This window comes from Blennius ocellaris (genome assembly GCF_963422515.1).
Source record: "Blennius ocellaris genome assembly, chromosome: 8".
NCBI classification, from domain to species: Eukaryota; Metazoa; Chordata; class Actinopteri; order Blenniiformes; family Blenniidae; genus Blennius; species Blennius ocellaris.
Genome location: NC_137657.1, coordinates 8361015 through 8381423, shown reverse-complemented (window position 1 = coordinate 8381423; position 20409 = coordinate 8361015). Strand labels below are relative to the sequence as shown.

The window sequence follows — 20409 nt, the reverse complement described above, 5'->3', positions numbered from 1 at the left end:
GTGTGTGAGCTGCAGGAGTGAGCCGTATTTACATTTAGGGCCATCCTCATCATCACTAACAGGATCTTGCGTGTTCCGACATGTGTTTGCTTCTGCAGCAGCAGCAGCAGCAGCAGCAGCTTCTCTAAAGCATCTTTAGAGTGGATAAAACAAAGATTTGCACTTAAATAATACGTTCAGCACGTGCATGTTGTATGTAGCTGGGGGTAATATTATTTTGCAGGTTAGCAATTTCTCTTCCGGCACTGTCAGTCTGCATGACATACAGGAATTCAAGGTTCATTGTGTCAGAAGAAATCCAAAGCCTGAGGATAGTATCATTATAACAATCGACTTTGACAATACCTGTACAAACTATCATGTGCAATAGGAATGTACAACAATGCGGAAGTAGAGGACATGTCATGTACTTCTCGGTGTTCATTCCTGTTAGAAACTCATTCAGTTTGCTGTAACTGAGAGATACAAAATTAAAAAAAAAAAAATCTGTAGATGTAGTTTTACAAATATGTGTAAATGACAGTTTCCCCGAGTCAGTAATTAGAGTCACTGGTTCAACGTGTGAAAATTAAGGCATGTTGTGTCTAAGGCATATCATTTTAAACTGGTTTCATAGATATACCTTTATTTAGATTCTTCAACATCATTTCATCCTATTCATTGTAGCTTATACAGTATACATTTAGATTACATCCAAAATTAAGAAATACCAGGTGTAGAAAAATTGCTCATTCTTAATAAATCAAAACTTCTTAGTAGTTTATGTCCATCTGGATCAGATGGGGGAGTTTGTGTTTTTGGTACATGGATCACTTGATCCGTATGTTTGATTTGGCAGAAGTTGATTCAGGAGCGACGGGATTCAAACCAGTAAACCAAGTAAAATGAACTAATAAAGAGCAGTGAACAATTAATAAAGTGTTAACCTGAGTGTGAGCGATGCTTCCAATGCTGCTCTAATCAACATACATTATTCAGCGTGTCTCTCCTTCCCAGTTATCTTTCACAAACTACTCAGGAATTTAATCACTTGTATTCTTTCTTTCCACATTGAGGGGCAAATTACATCCTCATTACTAACAACGGGAGAGCAAAGCCGCAAAGTGAGTCGTAATAACTGCCAATAAAATCATGTCCTAATTTGTAAAACCTGCGGTTGTTTTTGATTTGATTTCTCAGTTGAAATAGAAATTATTTTTTTTAATCTCAATAATGACAAGCAACGACAATAGTTTGCAAGAATTTGGTTTAAAATTGACTCCGCTTTCTGTCATGGAGCACAACCTGTTAAAATGATGAAGAAGAATTGTTCAATCTTGGGGAAAAAAAACAAACAAAAAAAAAAACATTCTTGCGAGGGGTGAGAAAAACACTCGGAGAGATGAGGTAATTAAAGCCTCTTATTTGTTTTCTCTTTTGACTTAATTGTGCACTCATGCGGCCTGTCTGTTTGAGCTCCCTGGAGATTCCTCTGAAAACAACATATCAAAATGTTCGCAAGGCGAGCGGGGGAAAAAAAAAAATAGAAGTTGACATACAGTATTGAGCTGTCAAGCCTTCAGTTTAGCAGATTACTGCTCCTGTGAAATGATGCATTATGAACAGGCTTTGGTATGAAAACAGCAGTCAGCGAGACAGGAACTTAAACAATTGTTCAGTAATGAGACAAACACCTTGACAGCTCATGATGGAGAATAGCCGGGCTAAGTGAGGAAGCATAGCTCATTGAAACATGCAGATTTATCTCCGGGCAGTCAGGGCCCGCACCGAGGAAACAGAATTATGTAGCTTTTGACAAATGTGTGGACACTAATAATCTCAGCAGGATGTAAATATCACCTCACATATCCTGTAAGTAAATATGTCGGCGGAAATAATGCACTGGAGTAAAAACAGCTGACCTCATCAGCTTATTAATAATAATGATTAAAAAAAAAAGAAGACATTTTGAATTTAGAATACATTTTGATTATTTCCTCTTTCCCCTTCATGTGTAGGTCTTATTAGACCGCGTATGGATGCACGTGTGCTGTGTGACACTGACGCCACAAATTGTACTTGAGGGAAAAGGAGAAGTTGGTTGTTTGCATAACAGATCTGTGCAGGGATATAATGAGAGCCCATCCACTATCTGTGTTTATGACAAGGCAGCCCAACCTAAAAGAGCCGTGGAAACTTTGAGGAAGTTTCTGATCTCGACACGGTAAACAACAATAGACGGAGTTACACAAATGCACAAAGCTGCCACTGCATTGACAGCACCAATCTGCACCTCCATGGATAAAAGCAATCAGATATATTTAGTTTAAGGCTGCAGGATGAGTTTTCTGTTCCACACACAGGATGAGTCACACATGTAAAGTAGAGAGAAAAGATGACTCTTGTAGCAGCTTGGCTTTTAGTTATTATTAATCATGTGTGATATCTTAATTATTATATTGTCCTTTCCTCATTATCAACATATGTATATTTATTTGTTTTATACCTTTGCTCAGTTGACCTTTCCTTTGTAATATGAGGTGGTTTATTTAGGATTGTTTGACCTACTTATTAACAAAAGCTTTATTCTTAAGCTGTCTCCTTAAAGGTATTTCAATCATTTCAACATTTTTCTTTCTCAATTTTACTAATAACTTCTGGTTTACCTTTTAAAATTTCTTTTGTCTCGATTGTCTTTTTATATTCTTGTTCCTGCGTTTTGTCAAGTTACCAGTGTAGACATCTTCCTATGATTGCTTTATATTTAGATTTCATGCACATTTTTTTAATCTGCATACTTTATGTCCACCTGATTTAGCAAGAAAAACATCACTTGATTTAATTTTAATCAATATATCAGGATGTTGAGGATATTCATGCATATATTTCAGCCTATATACACTTTTTTTTTTTAAATTAGGTCTCAGTTGTGGAGGAACTGAGCCTAATATAGGATTGATGGTGGAATTTCTGTGCTTTTCATCAAGTAAAAAAGTTTTATTATAAAGCATAATTTATTTCTTGACTGAGTTTGATACAAACGTACCTGTTATTTCTCTCTTCATGAAGCTTTAGTCACTTTCAAACTTTTGTGTTTTGGTTGATAGTAACATTGACTGTTAAAACATCAGAGGACGTTGATGACATCAGTGATGCGCTCGTATTGCCGTTTCTATAATTGCTAGCGTTATCGAAGTTGCCTGAAAAATGTAACTAACTGAACATTGGGGCCACGTTTACTAAATCATTTCAAGTCAAAGCGGAAAACTTTTGTTGTGTTTTCGGGGTGTTTTTATGTGACGACGGTGCTCAGAACCACTGAAAAGTGACCACTTTTTGTAAACAGCTTCCAGGGTGGAGCTTTTTGAAAATGCTTCGCTTCCATGGAAACGGAAAAAAAATGCTACTTTTCTGAAACTGCTGCACTTGTGCACAAAAAAACAACAACCCAATAGTGCCAACTGGTGGCCTGGCATTGTAACTACATTGTTTTCTGCATTTCTGGTGTTTCTAGGTAATCGTTTTCAAAAAGTGACCATGTCAACACAAACAAGTGATAATAGAAAGAGATCTGCAACTACTCACATGGCCGTGACAGCATTAGTGTTTAAACATGTTTAAAGTGCGCTCATGTCCACGTTGTGTATAAAACCTTTGTGTTATGGCGACGTGTGTGTGCCACCGTGCCGTTCTGTCGATCAGAGCCTTTGTTCCAAGTATTGTCGAGGCTCTGAAGTGAACAAGGGAGAGGAGATTTAAGTGACGCTCGCCACAGACACAGCTTAGGCTAACCCTCTCTTCTGGTCTCTATCTCTTCCTGACTGCCCACTCTCACCGAGACAAATTCCCCGCACGCTTCCTCTCTGTCACTGGTGTTGTGAGCCGAACTTCAATCCGCGAGAAAACAGGATTAGAGTCTGGCACTGGATACGGCTTTACCTCCTGAAGACAGAACTGTGCTAAATACCCCTCACTACCATCCCATTGTAGGGATTCCCGCAGACGGGCTGCGAGATCTGAAAAACTCTTTGTCGAGGAGAGGAGAGGGAGGGTCCGCTGTCATCAGCTCCTAGTCTGGATGCGTGTTGGGAAACGTCGACGCCGGGTGGGTTAAAAGGATGACGTCTGCTTCGGTGGCGCTGTAAGGCCGCGCCGCTTCGGCCTCGGTGGCCAACCGCGGCGACGTCGGTCCATTTCTGTCCCTGACCGACTGATTCGTGCCGACCTGCAGGCCGCGGCGGCGCAGGAGGCTCCGGGAAGGAGGGCAGAGGTAAGAGGAGGGGAAACGGGGCACGCGGAGATTGAGCGGAATCAAAGACACAACAAACCGGCTTCAAGACAAGAAGGCAAATCTGTTTTGAAAGCAAACACTTCACTGTGATACATCTGATTATGAGGTTATGAAAGCGTTCTTTTTGTTGTTTACAGATCAGACTGCTGTGTTTTTGTTTTTTTTGTTTTTTAATTATTATTCAAGTGTCTCCTGCGCGTTCAGTTCACCGTAGTGCTTCATATACGAGGTCAACTCGATCCTTGAGGGAAAAATGTTAAAACACTTGTTAAGTTGGAACACTTGAGAAGTGAAATACCGCCTTCCGTGGTATTTCACTTCGGTTATGCTCTTTCAAGGGTTCATTCAAGGTGACTTGTGAGATATTGTTGATAACCGATGAAATGAATAATGCCGCGGTAAATACATCCGCCTCACAGTGCTGTACCTAATGACTTCTATTGATCCGCGAAGCCCCCGCAAAAACTACATGAGCTTGACCTCAAGGTTGTTTTTTTAAACTAACTCTCCTCGCAGTTCAAAGGGAAGCTCTGAAACCCTCTGGGGTGGTTGAACGTCCAGCGAGTGCCTCAGTCTGTCCGTGACCTGCCGAGAGAAGAGACTGCATCTCAGTCATGCACTGAAGCGACAGTATATCATCTGGCTGCTTTCACTGTGGCATAACAACATCTGTCGTCACCATTCCGGGTTTAAAAAAAAAAAATGTATTTACAGACCTGGGGGTAGTTTGGCGATTTCCACTCGCTCCTTTGTTGAGGCCGTTGGCGGTCAAACGCCAGCGGAAGGGAAGGAAAGAAGGAAGCGGGTATGTCCTGAAGCGGGCCGTCTTCTCTCACGTCTTCGTACAGCCGGCTGTGAGAGTCTGAGGGGAGGTGGGCCACATCTTCAAGGGCACGTGGACACGCACACTCGCAGCACAAATATGGATCACAGTTGAAACATTCGCAAACGGCGACAACATTCGCTCCACGTTTAATCAAATCTTCAACTCCCCTCCCCCCCCAACCCCTGGCTACATATTTGTTTACTGTTGCCTTGTTTACTCTGAAGTATTTGTGCGTCTCACCGGGACGGGGCATTTCCTCGGCGTGAGGACTGAGAGGCGGCAGGTAGTCACCAGCAGGATAATAATAATAATGGTGGGAGCCGTCCTGAAATTTGGGAAATGGGAGAGATAACATCTGATGAGCGCTGACCTTAAACAACTCCCTTCAAATGGCAATTGCACATGTTTTCCATTAGTACAAAGGTCACACTTTGAAGCATTGGAGGGCAGGGATACTCAATTCCTTTCCTACGAACCATGCAGGGTTTTGCCTTTATGGTCGACTGATTGAATCTGTATCAAATGCAATTGTGGCAGAAGATGAAAATGAAGTAGTTCCATATAGCTCTACATGTGTATGTGCGAAATACAACACAGATATATAGAACAGAATATATGATGCCAGACATAATCAGGTTTAGTTATAGTCGAACACATGGGGAGTGTCACCTTTTTCTCAGCATGCGTCATTTCTCACGTAAAAAAAAAGAAAGGAATCACCACAGAAATAGAAATAAGTGAAGTTCGAAACAAGTATCTTTTTCCATCCAAACACTAAAAGAACGATAAGTAAAGTCTTGTCGGTATGCTGCCTTCTATTGCTTTCTGTTGTTTTTAAAGCCTGAGAGCATATTTTCTTTGACTAGATGTTCTTTTTTAAGGATTTCTTTTCTTACTGGATTGTTTTATTTTTTTATTTTTACTTATTCTATTTTTTGTGCTCTTTTTGCTCTTGTTTATATATTTACATATGTTATATATTTAAATTCTTTAATTTGATAATTTCTGCACCTTTTTACCTTGAACTGTTGTAAGTTTGTGTTTCCCCCTGGGGAGGAATAAAGTTCTTCTTCTTCTTCTTCTTCTTCTTCTTCTTCAGTACAGTCACAAACTTGCAGGTCATCTTGCATTTCAAGCTCAGGTTATATCTAATCGAAAACTACCTTGACTCAAGGCTCACAACTCTTCAAATGAATGTAGTATCATATCCGTATGTAAATTAGAGGCAAGGTGAAGTCTGTCTTCATGGGTATTACCAGGATCTTCCCACAGCACCGGCGCTGTCTGTTTTTTTTCTTTGCCTCACTAAATAGTTTTCTTCAAGGTTCAAATCCTCGTTGGCCTTTTTAAAGTACAAAATGATAATTTCTCCAAGATCGATGTGTATTTTGAATGCTAATTGTGAGTTATTGATCTATGTTCCGTCTCCGTGCACAGCTAAAGGTTTCATTAGTTTATCTATCCATTTTCCCTGTTATGGCTGAATTCTCCACTTCCTCTTCTGCCAGATCCCTTTACCCTCCGCCTAACCTCTTTCCTCCCCTCATCTGTTTGCTCAACCTTTTCTGTGTCTCTGCATATTTTTTCAATTGCCCTTTTCTCATCACCCGGCTCTCGCCTCTCCTCCTCTCTCCAGTTCTTACCGCCGCGTAGGTCTCGTAGACATTGCTGTCTGCTTCAGATCCAGAGTCGATGAGCAGGGTGCGCTGTGCTGCGGCGTTGATCTTTTCTTTGCTCTCATACTTATTGGAGTTTGTTACAGTTGATTGGCTTGACCTGCACAGAGAAATCCAATTTTTATTATCTGTGAGAATTACTTTCCAGCAGCTGCTAATAATTAGTCCCCAGCGTAAGTCTGCAGCTTTTCAAGCCTCTTGATGCAAACAGTAGCATGTTTACTGCATGTGCTCAGGGCCCCATCGCAATGCACTATGGGGCATATGTTGAACACGTGGCCTGTGGATGGATTTGAAAAGTTAAAAAATATAACAAAGAAGATATTAACTGCAATTTTTCAATTGAAGTCATTTCTGTTCTCGATTTGTTGCCTGGTAGTCAAAACATTTCAGAGTTCATGTCTCAGCAACAGCGAGAACCAAAACCGTTAATAAGATGCAAGTGAGCTGATGTTGGCGAACTAGCATTGAAATCAAAGCCATATTACAAGGATGTGTTTAGAAAATCCTGCACAATAAATAAAAAAAAAAAACAGACCAAATCCAATTTTTGCCAACATTTGCCTCAGCAAAACACAGTGACAGCTGGAAATTTTACTTTCTCCACTTTAAAAAATTCCGATTCATGATAGTTTTTGTTAAAAAAAAAAATGTAAATGGCGCATTAAAGGTGAGCTTCTTCATTACTTACTTTGAGTCTTCTTTAATAAGTGCAAATGTGCAAAGATTACTATTCAAGGAGCCCATTTGTTGTCCTTATTCTTCTTCTGCTGGATACACAACAAGCACATCAAAATGTGCAGGAAGATTTGGGGATAGTGTGCTATTTTTATGACGTGTCAACGATTTGGCAAATCATTTCCACAATATGCTTTGGCAAATCAAAAATCGCCATTAACCCACCCCCCCCCCCCCCGAAAAAGCATTGAAATGCATTAAAATTAAATAATGACAATCAAAACATGTGGAAAATTTGGGAATAGTGCGCTATGACTTTTACTAATGAGTTGGCAAACCATATCTGCAGACATCACAAAAAAATTACAAATAGTTGGCCGGTCAAAGTGGAAGGGATTTTGGTGAAAATGGTGGCACTTGCACAAAACGCACATCAAAACATGCAGGATATTTGGACTAGAATAGTGCACTTCGATTTTTTTTTGTTAATGATTCGGCAAACTGTTTCCCCAAAAATGGCTAAAAAGAAAAATTGATATTGATAAGAAACATTGGTCAAAGAGGATAGGATTTTGGTGAACATGGCGGTACATACACCAAAGGCATTACAAAATGTGTGTAAAATTGGGGAATAGTGTGCTATCACTTTTGTTAATGATTCGGAAAACATTTTTAACAAAAATGATAAAAAAACTGAAAAATGTTCCAATCAAAATTGATGGGATTTTGGTGAAGAATATAAAGGAAGGGGTACTAACCAGCAGCGGGCAGCAGACAAACACAGAAATTGAACATACATTTTCTAGTTCATACTTTTTTATGTAAAATTGAGCAAACAAACTTTGCAGATGGAATATACAGATGATTCTATTAAGCCATTACTGTCCAGACCTGTTGAGATCAAATCTGTCTGCGTGTGCCTGAACTAAGATGAGTTTGAGAAATGTGATGACACTGATGTGAATGGATATTGACCGAAGCCTTTTGTTGTGCCTGTCTGGCAGTTTTCACCAGCCACTGGAGTGTGTATCTTTATTTATTAGTGTAACTTTAGGGTTTTAACCTACCCCTGCTCTCCGCTCTTCTTTCCACCGAGCACGCTGCCCTCTCCACCCCCTGCTGTGAGAGCAGAAACAGGAGGAAAAAGGCTTAATGTCGGTAATATTAGAACTTGAAGAGAGGAGCGTCAAATCACTGGTACCGAAACTAATCAGAGCAATAAAAAGGCCAGAGTGCCAGTGAATGAAAGACAAGTAAGCTGTGGGGGAAAATTAAAAAAAATAAAAAATCTACTAAAAAGCAGAGGGCAGAGGAAGGTGAGGAATAGAAAATAAAAGATTGAGAGGGAGACCTTGACAGTCACACTGAAGAACAAATAGAAAGAGACAAGAGGAGCGATAGAGGAAGGACATAAAGCTAGCAAATGAGATAAAAGATATGGATGAAACACAGAAGTGACAGCTTTGAGGGATGAATGTGGTGGGAGGTAGAGGCTTAGAGAATGAGCAAAAGGAGAGGAGACAGGACAGACGAATAGAAAGTGGGATATGGAGAGATGAGGAGGGAGTGAGATGCTGAGCTGACAATTGCATCATGGCTCAGAGTAATCTCTTTAGAGTTTTGTTGAGGATTCAGAACATTACAATGACAGAAAGCGGTGGGAGAAACCCTCTCGCATCCACAGATAAAAGAATAATTATGGTTACCTGTCTGGCCGCGACTCTTTCTCCACCTCAGTCCAAAGTAGCAACCCAGTGAATTCAACACCAGCACCACTCCGAACACCACAGTGAACACCACCGTCAGATAAGCCGGCAGCCCACTGGTACCTAGTGCAGAACATTAACCGCATTAGATCAGTGCACAGTGATGAAACTCAAAGAGGAAGTTATATGGAAATTTATTAAGATAAAAACTGACTGAGGCAGTTATTGATTCAAAACTAACAGAGCTGGGGGAAAAAAAATATGGGTGGGCACCATGACAACCACTACTTTTTTTTTTAGAGCAAACATTAGCAGCCTTGGAGGTGCATACATTAACATGATTTAGCCAAATGAATCTCACTGCTGTGCAAACAGCAATTTCCAACTGCCCTTAAGAGCTTTTCTAGGGAGCTGCGGTGAAAGGCTCTTACTCTGTGAGCCCGAGTCTCCATCTGACGGGACGTCGTCGGGCTCCGGTTGCTCTGCAGAGGAAACACAAAAACACATTGCCCGCACACTTCAGAACTTCATGCAGAATGCATCATATTATGAAGGTTGGACTGTTCGGTCCTTTCAGTGTCAAGCTGGGGTTACTCCAAACTGACCCTTGGTGGTGATTGTAAGAATTGCATTGTTGTCAGCATAGCTACTCTCTCCTATTGCATTGAGGGCACTGAGGGAGAAGTTGTAGCCGGTTGCAGGCTGCAGACCGGTCACGGTGAAGATTGTCGCACCCGGAGGAAAAACGTCCACATACATGAAACTGGGGGACTCGTCCCCACGATATCTATCAACCCAAAAAAAAAAAAAAAAAAAAAAGCTTTGTTAAACACAACAGTGCCACTCTTCTACTACAGTCCTCTCATGCCTCTCACCTGATCCGGAATCTTTGTTGCCGGCCGCCATTGAAACCTGGGATCCACTCCAGAGTGACGGAGTGGTGGGTAACGGCGAGTTTGCGGAATGAAGAGGGAGGATCTGGGTGACCTGGAGGCAGGAGAACAGAAGAAAAATTGGGGGAAGCGGTGGGAAAAGCAAACATGTTCTCGATTTTCTGTGAGAGCTGAACACCCTCAGTCAACAGGGGGCTATTTGAAAAGGCTTCAGGTGCTAAGAAATGGAGGTAAGCACCATTATATAGTCGAGTGATTATATTTGCGGACTGAAAGAACACATAAGGCCCCGCTGTCTGTGGGCCCGCGCCTTCCCGAGGCCTCCCGCCTCGCCGCGGAGCTGTTATAGACAAAATTATATTATTAAGTGAGCGTGTAGAGCTGATGCTCTTCTTTATAGAACGAGAATAGGAAGAAAAATTATTTCAGATATTCTCACTTTTCCCATTACATACAGCGGTGTCTGAAAACAAAATTATTTGGAGAGATATATGTGTCAGAAGGACTGGTAATAACAGTCTACCTCAGAGGAAAATGACTTGGGGGGGTGGACTTTTTTTTGTCATATAATTGTATGAATTCAGGCTGTGACTCATAACACATCATTTCAAGTATTACAATGAGAGCGCGGTGGATTTAATGAGGAACACTGATGACAAATATTAGAAAATAGCGAGTAGAATTTAATCAGGGCAGACAGATGATCAACATGGTCGAAACTTGTCAGCGAGCTTCCAAAGCTTTCTTCTCTCCTTTTTCCCAGCCTCTCGTCTGCTTAAATAAACGTATTTTTTGACAGCAGCGGCTTTGCCTTTTTAGCGTCGGCCCTCATTTCCTCTTGCTTAAGGTTGTGCTTTGTTGTATAAATGATCAGGAAACACAGGCAGACCTTTTCTGATCCCCCCTCAGAACAAAGTGGCTTATTTGTCCGGTTTATCCAAACCAAAGTCGTACAATGATGGACGAAGCCTCTTGATTATTATCAATATTGTGAGCAAAGATCAAAGGAGGCGATCCGGGCCTTCAGTCTGAGCGTAGTGAAGGGAAAGTGGATTATTTTGCATTTGGAGCACAGAAAAAAAAAAGAGAGGGTGGTTTTGGGGGGCAGAGGAAGAGATAGTCAAGGAGAGGAGGAGGAGGTGGAGGAAGAGGAGGAGGAGGAGGAGAAGGAGAGATAGTCGAGTAGCAACATAAGAAGGAGATGCACTGCTCATCTATTGCTCCAGGCTGCAGCCCAGTTTGCAAAGTAAATAATTCTCACTATCAGCTCAACTCATAAGATTCCAGGGCATAAAGGTCAACCTTATTTGGATCTCGTTTTCTTCAAATCCAAAATTCACCATGCAAAGAAAAAAAAAAGAAAAAAGAAAAAAAAACCCTCTCTCTTCCTCTCGGGCTTGAAAATGATAAGGAGGCACATAAAATGTATTATCACTGCGTCCGATTAATTATGAATATTCACTGCTCTAAAAAAAAAAAAATGACTGGGAAAAACAGGGCCAATATTGGATTGTATTTTATGGTTTTTATAGTAAACACTAAATGCAACCAATGATGGCTGGAGGCTTTCGCTGAGAGCTGGACTGTGTTGATAATGTGGCTTTTGCACAGATACTCTGGTAGCTCAAAGGTAGGGAAGTCTAAACATGCCAGGAGAGTAAAGCGTATCACTGCAGCATTATCTGAAGAGAAAGTGAAGCAGTGCTAAAGGCTAAACGATAAGGTAGAGATACAGGGATGGACTAAGTTTACCTAAAGGACCGACTCTCAGCAGCAACCCCACTTTACTGAAATGTGGCTTCTCAACGGCTCTCACAGCTTATTGTGTTGGCACTTAAAAAAGGTGGATAAATGGACATTTTGAATTTAGTGCTGTGATCTACACAAATCCAGTAGGTTTTGTACCAAACAAAACTAACTCAGGAGTGTCAAACGTACGGTCCACGGGCCAGAAGAGGTCGGCCTGAGAGTCCAATCCGGCCCACAAGATGAAATCTTCCAACTGTGACAACCTAGGACATTATCTGTGAGGCCCACAGGAGTCTTTATTATTATGATTCTCTTTCAAATTGACTTTGTTTCTTGTAGTGAATCGGTTCAGGTGATCAGGATTACTACACAGACGCAGAAATGTGCCGACTTTAATGATAATTAAGAATTTGAAGAGTTATTCTGATCATAATATGAACTCGCTACTATATTTTTTAGCTCCAGTTAAACGTTTTGTGCCTTTGAAAGTGTAAATAGTGTAATAAAAACCCACAGTGATCTGTAGGTTTTAAAGCACATGGTGAACTGAGGCATGACATTATTGAAATTGCTGTTATTTTATACAGATTTGAGGTTGAGCTGACAATTGCATCAGGGCTCAGAGTAATCTCTTTGGCGGTTTGTTGAGGATTCAGAACATTACAATGACAGAAAGCGGTTACTTCATGTAAATGTGAACTTCAGACAGATATTTAGAGTTCTCGTTATTTATAAATTATAATATAATCATTTACTGGTCCTGCCCACTTGAGCTCAAATTCTATGTGACTCCTGAAGTGACATGAGTTTGACACCCCTGAACTGATCATTTCTATTTATGCAAAGCAGTCATGAGTTAGTTTTGCCCACTAAGGCTCCAAAAAACTGAACATGAAGTTGTTAGTTTAACTCGTCATTGTTCTGTGAGTTAATAATAACGATACCTAACCGTGCAGGTTCAGTGGCGGCCGTATAACCTAACTGAATGGAAAGATCAAGTCTGAATGAAGCAGATTTAGCTCACATGAGAGGATAATGAAATGTCATATTCAATCCAATTTCTTTTTTGAATGTTCGTCAGAGTTTTTCCAGTTTGTTTTTTTTTCTGTTACAACACATTGACTTCACTGGATATACTTCATGGTCACGAACTATTAAATACAATGGCATTTCTTTAAAAGCCCTGTGCTTTAGTATTTTAGGTACACTGCCAAAGGTGAAATAGGGTCGTTGTTCTCAGCTCATGACTTAATGCTGACAAAAAATGCTGCAAAGGGGACGTACACACACACACACGCACGCACGCACGCACGCACGCACGCACGCACGCACGCACGCACGCACGCACGCACGCACGCACACACACACGCACGCACGCACGCACGCACACACACACACACACACACACACACACACACACACACACACACACACAAAAGAGGCACGTAGTTGCAGTACTTGTGCTGACGAGCTGGATGTCAAGCTTGTCTTCCCCAAGTGGGTTGCGAGCGGTGCAGCTGAAGACAGCGTAGTCCAAAAGTGCGCTCACATTCACCACTCGAACTGTGCTGGTGTGGAAGGAGCCCTCCCTCACCGTCTGCTCCTCATACCTGCAGCACAAATGTATGCACACCCACATCCGAGCACAAAGACAAAGACAAACTCTGAGCAGGCTGACAGCGGGGGACTGTGATGTCCTGCAGATTGCTCTGGGTCGCCCAATTTCACACATCAAAAGACGTATTAAACAGATATTTGCTGAGAGAAACTACACAAAACAAAATGCACTAAATCTGGATTTAGCAGTGAAATAATTAAGGGTAGCAAAATATTACACTGTGCTTTGGTTGAACCTAACCTAATTGTGGAGACTCATCAATATGTAATCACATGCTGACAACAGAACATAATGGGAAATTAATTCTCTCCGACCTTGGGTTGGCAAAATCCATGCGCACGCCATTTTTTTCCCAGGAGAAGTCGACGCGGGGGATGCCCTCTGCCTGACACACGACCTCGGCTGTAGTGGTGCCATCCCCTCTGCCCGCCACCTTCGTCCATTGGGGCCCTTTCCGAAGCTCTGGTTTGACTGCACACGGTGAAACGGGCATGGAGGTTATTCATGCAGAAAGTGGTCGGCGCACAACTCTGTTTATTGACAACACTGGTAACAAATATGTATAGATCCTTGCCAATACATCTCTGGAAATGTTACATTCCCCTCTGTCACCGAGTATAAATACTACAAGCTCACATTGCACCACCAGCTGCATGTTTACACTGGCGGCGAGCCCGATGCCGTTGTCGGCTGTGCACTGGTAAAGACCAGCATGAGCCCGAGTCACTTCATGGATGGTGAGGAGGCCCGATTCATCTTCCTGGGTCTCTTCGCCCATCTCCACCTCCTCTTCCCCCTGTGGAAGACAGAGTGAAGGTTAATAAGCAGAGGACAGGCACTATCCCTCAGTGCATACCTCCTTCCTCCTGGGTGACAGCTCGCCTACCTGTCTTACTGCAGGAGAGCAAGACGGGCAGGGGAGGAGAAAGAGTCGAGCGACAAGGACAGGGTTCGGGGTCTCGGTGGGAAAAGGCTCTGAGAACAAAGAAGTAAGATGCCAAAGACCGGAGAACCACACAAATGGAGGGAAAAAAGAGGGAACGTGCAGGTTGAAAACAGGACCCATTCTACTGCCGGGGGGTGGGTTAGACCGGAGAAGCCATCAGTAGATACAGCGACCACGCCACATTGACGAATGTGCCCTTTAGTCACGCCGCAGTAATGAAAGCTATTTTTCTGGATTTGGGCTGGGTGCAGAGCGGGAAGAGGTGGGGTGGAAGGATAGTTAGAGGCAGTGAAATATGGGGCATCTGTGCCTTTACAAAGGCCAGTGATAAACGGAAAGACGAGATAAAATAACAGAAAGCAAGCCAAGGAAATAAAGTATATATTTTAAAGCAATGGCTGTTTTTAGTTTTTTTTAATAGACGTGTGTGTGCGTGTGTGTGCGTATGTGTGTGTGTGTGTGTGTGTGTGGGGGGGGGGGGGTGTTACCAGCCATTTCCAGGAGAACATGTCAGGTATGATGGGTCTGGTGTCGGCCACACATATCAGGTCCGCCGTTTCGCCCAAGTTCACAAGCACGGGGTCTTTCTCCGCTCTGACACTGGGAGCATCTAAGAGTTAAAAACATAGACAATTAAAGCAACACCAATGTCAGCCTGGGACAAATGGTTTTGACAATCCATTAAAAATGCATGCTGCACTGGTATAATTACTCTTACACTTGTTTGCTTTTGAAAATGTTCATAACCCCATGGTAATCAACCTCTGCTGCTTTGGATACAATGTAATTAACTATCCTATATGTTAAATCATCACAAAGTCTTCTGCAAACAAACTGGAAATTGTTTATGTGACCCATGAAGTCCTCTAACAGTAAATTCATATTTGGACTCTTGCAGACTGACCATTTTTCCTCCCTGTAATTCTTCACTTTATCCATCTATCCTTAAATGTATCTCCGAAGCCACGCTACAAGGCTCCTCTCCTTTTCTTTGCTGGCCCTCCAGCTCTTTTTTTCCCACTTCCCATGGGTGCCATATACTTGCAACAAGGCAGGCCATTAGTGCCTACTTGTCTAAACCTGTGTTCGCTCTTGAAGAACAGTGGTGGGAAACACGAGCGAGACACAGACCTTTGGGTTAGTGCGATCCACCAATGTTGCCCTTCTAACCAAGACCGACATTGTTAAGTGGGCTACACTGCCACTCATAAAAGCTACTACAATCCACCATACATAATGAATATCTACAACTGTCAGGCCCAGTCAGATCAAGATGGCAGAATCCATTAGGCATGTACCATGGGCTTTGGTGAATCAGGCAGACCTACATTTTCAACGCGCCCATTATTAAATCATCAGTATTGGAGCAGAGGGCCTGGCGCTGCAGGCTGAGCCTGGGGCTGGAGGTGGACAGCCTTGCATGGAGGCCTAATGAATGAGGCATCGTTGGCGAGCAAGCTCTGATAGTCAGTGTTGTTGTCAGTGTCCGATGATGGCCTGACAGGCCTGATACTTGGCCGCTTAGCTTAAACTTATGCTGTTAGCGGATTCAAATTCAATACGCGGAATGGAATATTATCAGCAGGAGAAACTCGGCTCGTTTTCCTTCTTCAAAGGAAGGTAGCTTTTCGGTACAGATAAATGATTCGACTGATTTGTGACCTCAAAGGGCCATGGGTATACAGCACCTGCAAACGCTAAAACCTCCTGCCAAAAAGCGATGAACATGAAGAATAAAATGCTGATACTTATTTTAAAAACAGCACAATTTTAGTATTATATATTACACTCTTGCAGTCATTCCTATTACTTTAGTCATTAATTCCTTGGAGGTCATTTTGATCATTTATGTAGTCGGAAAACTTTTATTTCTTAGTGGCAACTCTATAAAAATAAGATTGAGAAATGACAAGATGAACTTGTGCATGTTGATTAGGGTGACCAAAAGTCATCTTTTGCCCAGGTAAATTCACTTTTAAAGCATATTTAACCTGAATGACACTTTTGCTAATTTGCCCACAAAATGTCTGTTTAACACATCTTTATAAAGTTAGCTAAATAGAAGAATCATTACGTTTCTTTAAGTGATTGACGTGTCATTGATTATCAGAAAGAGCTTACTTTAGGCACCATAAAGCATTCTGACTGATCTTTGGCTGTAGAGACACATTATTTTAATACGTGCCTGAAGTCTCTATTTAATACAGAGAAAGGATACGTTGAATATATATGCATTTTTCAGGCACCTGCGAGTGAACTTTGAGCATCATTAAAGTATCTTAAGGGAGAAACAAGTGCCGTCCTCCTTAGAAATCAGAGTGAATCACCGAGCGTAGGCGGAAGCGTGCGTGTGTCCACTCATTCATTCTGTGCGTGCAGGTTCTTACAATGAACAGTCAGCATGATGGAGATCTGGTTGACACCTTCATCATTTGCACACTTGACAGTGTAAACTCCGGCATCTTTTCTTGTCACATTCTTGATCTCCAGTGAATGGTCGTAGTGCAGCTCACCCTCTTCACAAAAAAAATAAATAAATAAATAAATAAATACACAACACACACCCACGCACACGCACGTATACACACATACACACAAATGGGAAATTAAGTATTCATTACATGCTCATCAACTGCGTGTCCTCTGGCCACTGGTCTCCAAGTGACATCTAATCCTGCAATATTGATTGGTCTGGCTGGAGTCCCACATCAAGCCAACAATAGGCTGCGTGAGAGACACCTTCTGTACCACAGCACACAGCAAAATGTGGGTTTCTGCATTCAGGAAACAGTCATTTTCTGATGCCGGCTGTGTATAATGGAGCTAAGAGAGTTAAAAAAAAAAAAAAAGTGGATGTGGGGGTGGGGTGTGTGCAGCAGAGCCCTGACTACACTGGCCTGGAGGAGAAGCCAGGTTTAGAACCGTTGTGTTGTATTCAGGGAGACAGCAATCCTCATTTAGACTGCATACATTAGAGCCGTAATGAGAATCACATTTGGCAGGGTCCCACGCTGGCTAACCTGCCATGTTTTATTCAGACCCTGAATGGCAGAGCTGAGTGCTTACTTGCTGGCTCAGCTCAACTAGGACCTGGTTTATAGAGCCATCACACAGCCCGGGATCACCTTTGACCAGCTTCTCTCCGTGGTGCAGCCAAATGCAAGAGACCTCCTCTGGGTTAGCTGAGACCAGCAGTGGGATGGCTGCCATGTCATCTTCCACCACCTGGACCTCCGTTGGCTGATCTGGGCTGAATTCTGGTGGGTCTGACGCAGAAGTGGCACAGAAATACAGCTACAGTAAGTTGGCTGTGTACCAAAAATTTATGAAAAGGGGCATTGGATACAAACTCTGCCCCACCGAATGACTGGAACCAGCAAAACCGAGTACAAAAGACACACCAAACATGTTGAGCATGAAAGCGCTAAGAGACACTAATGAGAGTCAGACCAGTAGAAAGTCGACATCCCACCAATAAATCCAGATCTAACCAACTTCACACACTTAGACAACGGGGGAGTAAAGCAGCGCGGGAGGGAGAGGGACAGGCATTAAAACAACGAGTGACAGTACTGTTGTCCAACTGCAGCTCCGCACAAACACACAGTGACATTCCTTCATGCTCATACACAGCACCAAGCTTTGAAGCAGTGGCTGGCTGCCGCCTGTGAAATGGCATCAAAGACAAACATGGCCATGCAGCAAAGCAAATGCACAATTAGGACACAGTGCCGCAGAGCTCCACAGACCCACAAATCACAACAAAGGTTTCCAGTAAACAAAAGCAGCCCCACACGTACACATTTTGCAGTAAGTACACCAGCAAAGCAATTTTTTATCCTTGCCATTATTGATCATCATTATGCAGCGTTTAAGAGTTATGCAAACAGCCTTATCTTGGTCGCTCACCAAAAAGAGAGAAGTAAACAAAACGCCTTAAAACAGCAAAGGAGGGACCCAGAAAGTCACCCTGTACTCACAGAGCACATTGAGTTGGAAGAATGTGTTGGCTCCCTCTGCCAACACAGGGCTGTAGGCCTGGCAGATGACCTTCTGGTTGTGATACTGGGAGCTCAGATTCAGGGCTAGAGAGCTGTGTACTGACACACCACCATACTGAGCCATCCTGGGTGCCTGCTCATCCCCTTGGAACCTACCATGAAAATCCCATCCAACAAAAACCAACCGACAAAGGATTTCAACTTCACAGAAATATCATGCAAGTAACAGCTTAAACATCTGTCGAACAGGCGCCTGCACCAGTGATTTGGCTTTATTGTCTTGCAGGACAATTGGCCGCTGCCGACGCAAACCTGATTGAGCCCAGGCTCCAGGAGATGCCGGCCTGGGGGTTGCTGCTTCCAGCGTAGCAGTCCAGAGTAAGCACCTGGCCACGGCGGAGCACATCCTGCCTCACTGTGATCTTCATACTTATCGCTGTGACTGAAGAACCATGGAGTAAACAAGAAAATCCAATCTTGACTCGCAGATTAGATCAAGATGAAGAGTATGAAATGCTGCAGCTAAAAAATCTGTGTCACTAGCTTTATATCGAATCCATTTATCTTATGTTGTGCTTTTCTCTCAGCTCAGTGAGACAGGAATAAAGGTCAAGTGGTTGTGTTTATGTCTTCGCCCTCGCCGCTTACTCACAATGAACCATGAGCTTCGTGTAGGCAGAGATTCTCTTTTTTGTCTCATTTGTGGCGTCGCAGCGGTAGGCAGCCATGTTGTCGCTCGCTGTCAGGACCAGGATCAGTTCTCGAGCTACGCCCATATCAAAGGGCGTCTGCCTGGAGGCATCAGTCACTGTCCTTCCATTCTATATTAGGGAGGACACAGAGGAGGGTAGGTATACACAAACCATTGAACACACATGTGCATGTGGTACACTCTCACCTTGAACCAGGTCAGAGTCCCGGTGGGATTCCCCCCGGTAGAGAAACAGACAAGACGGACAACGTTCCCTGAACGCAGGGGGACGTCTGGAGGAGGGGCTTCAAGCCACACTTTTTGAGGGGGGTCTGGTATAAAAGGATTGACAGTTTTCAGATCAAAACTCAGTTCCTTACTAAAAAAAAACAATAAATAAATTGTACTCAACTATAGAAAGGTACTTATTTAAAAACGTGTCTCTCCTTTCAACAGTCACATTACTTCATAGTTACTTTTTCACATATGTTGATACTGTATAGTATGTTTGTAGTTTCAGTCCTTGTTAACTCATGTCTATCATATACAGATGATTTATTTATTTTTTTTGAAAATCTGGACAAACCTTTGATTCTAACAAAATTCATTACATAATTCTGGAGTAAAATGTCTCATTCTCTGTCAAGGAAGGATTTTGTGTTTATTCACAACATTTATTACTCACGTTTTGGTTTGTTGGATCAACTCATGTTGAAACAAATGCTTACACTGATATATACCAGGAAACAATGAATGCTAAAACCAAGTGCAGTGATCCTTCAATATCAATTGTCAGAGTGAAATAATTGTAGAATGTTTTCAGGTCAGATGCAGATAATTCCAATCATTTGAAGCAGATAACTGAAATGAGGGGCGACCAAAGAAGGTACGGGGCTTTTGTTATGACCAAACTGATGACTCTACGACAGTGTCGACGCTGATGTCTTGTGAATATATTACATATTGGAGTTCACCTACAAAAAACGCTAAGGGTGCCGGTTTGGCTTTTGGAGAAGTGTGTGCCCTGGTTGAAAGCCTCACAGGTGAGCTTCAGTCCGTCCTCCTCCCGGGAGACCCGGTGGGTCATATTGGATATGGTTGTCATCCCACCATTGTCACCCTGCCGACACAAAGCCCACAAGACAGTTCAGTTTGGGGACAGGCAGACTTGCTCAAGCATCCTTCGTTGCAGGAGAAAGAGAAAGAGAAAGAGAGAGAAAATCACCACAAAAAAAACCCCAAAACATCCCTCATTGGCTTGTCTTGGTGAATACAGATGGCAAATTAGCTGCCGTAATAACTGATGTTGTGCATGGTCTGTGATAAATAAGCATATTCATCTGACTCTCCCTCTT

At 42.6% G+C, this 20409-nt stretch overlaps 1 protein-coding gene across 1 annotated transcript in view; it reads right to left on the bottom strand.

The window, feature by feature from the left end:
- Positions 1–4048: 4048 nt before the first annotated feature.
- Positions 4049–20409, bottom strand: part of nphs1 (NPHS1 adhesion molecule, nephrin) — a gene marked incomplete at both ends in the record, with an annotated part of 38548 nt that continues 22187 nt past the window's right edge. Inside the window, 21 exons of the mRNA XM_080501309.1 lie at positions 4049–4229; positions 4776–4855; positions 4987–5153; positions 5337–5415; positions 6740–6872; positions 8518–8569; positions 9157–9279; positions 9588–9638; positions 9762–9943; positions 10032–10143; positions 13257–13408; positions 13731–13887; positions 14053–14212; positions 14851–14972; positions 16750–16878; positions 17488–17628; positions 18343–18515; positions 18676–18805; positions 19016–19184; positions 19262–19386; positions 20033–20174. Coding sequence (XP_080357435.1) covers positions 4049–4229; positions 4776–4855; positions 4987–5153; positions 5337–5415; positions 6740–6872; positions 8518–8569; positions 9157–9279; positions 9588–9638; positions 9762–9943; positions 10032–10143; positions 13257–13408; positions 13731–13887; positions 14053–14212; positions 14851–14972; positions 16750–16878; positions 17488–17628; positions 18343–18515; positions 18676–18805; positions 19016–19184; positions 19262–19386; positions 20033–20174 — 2760 coding nt within the window. The remainder of the gene's footprint in view (positions 4230–4775; positions 4856–4986; positions 5154–5336; positions 5416–6739; positions 6873–8517; positions 8570–9156; positions 9280–9587; positions 9639–9761; positions 9944–10031; positions 10144–13256; positions 13409–13730; positions 13888–14052; positions 14213–14850; positions 14973–16749; positions 16879–17487; positions 17629–18342; positions 18516–18675; positions 18806–19015; positions 19185–19261; positions 19387–20032; positions 20175–20409) is intronic.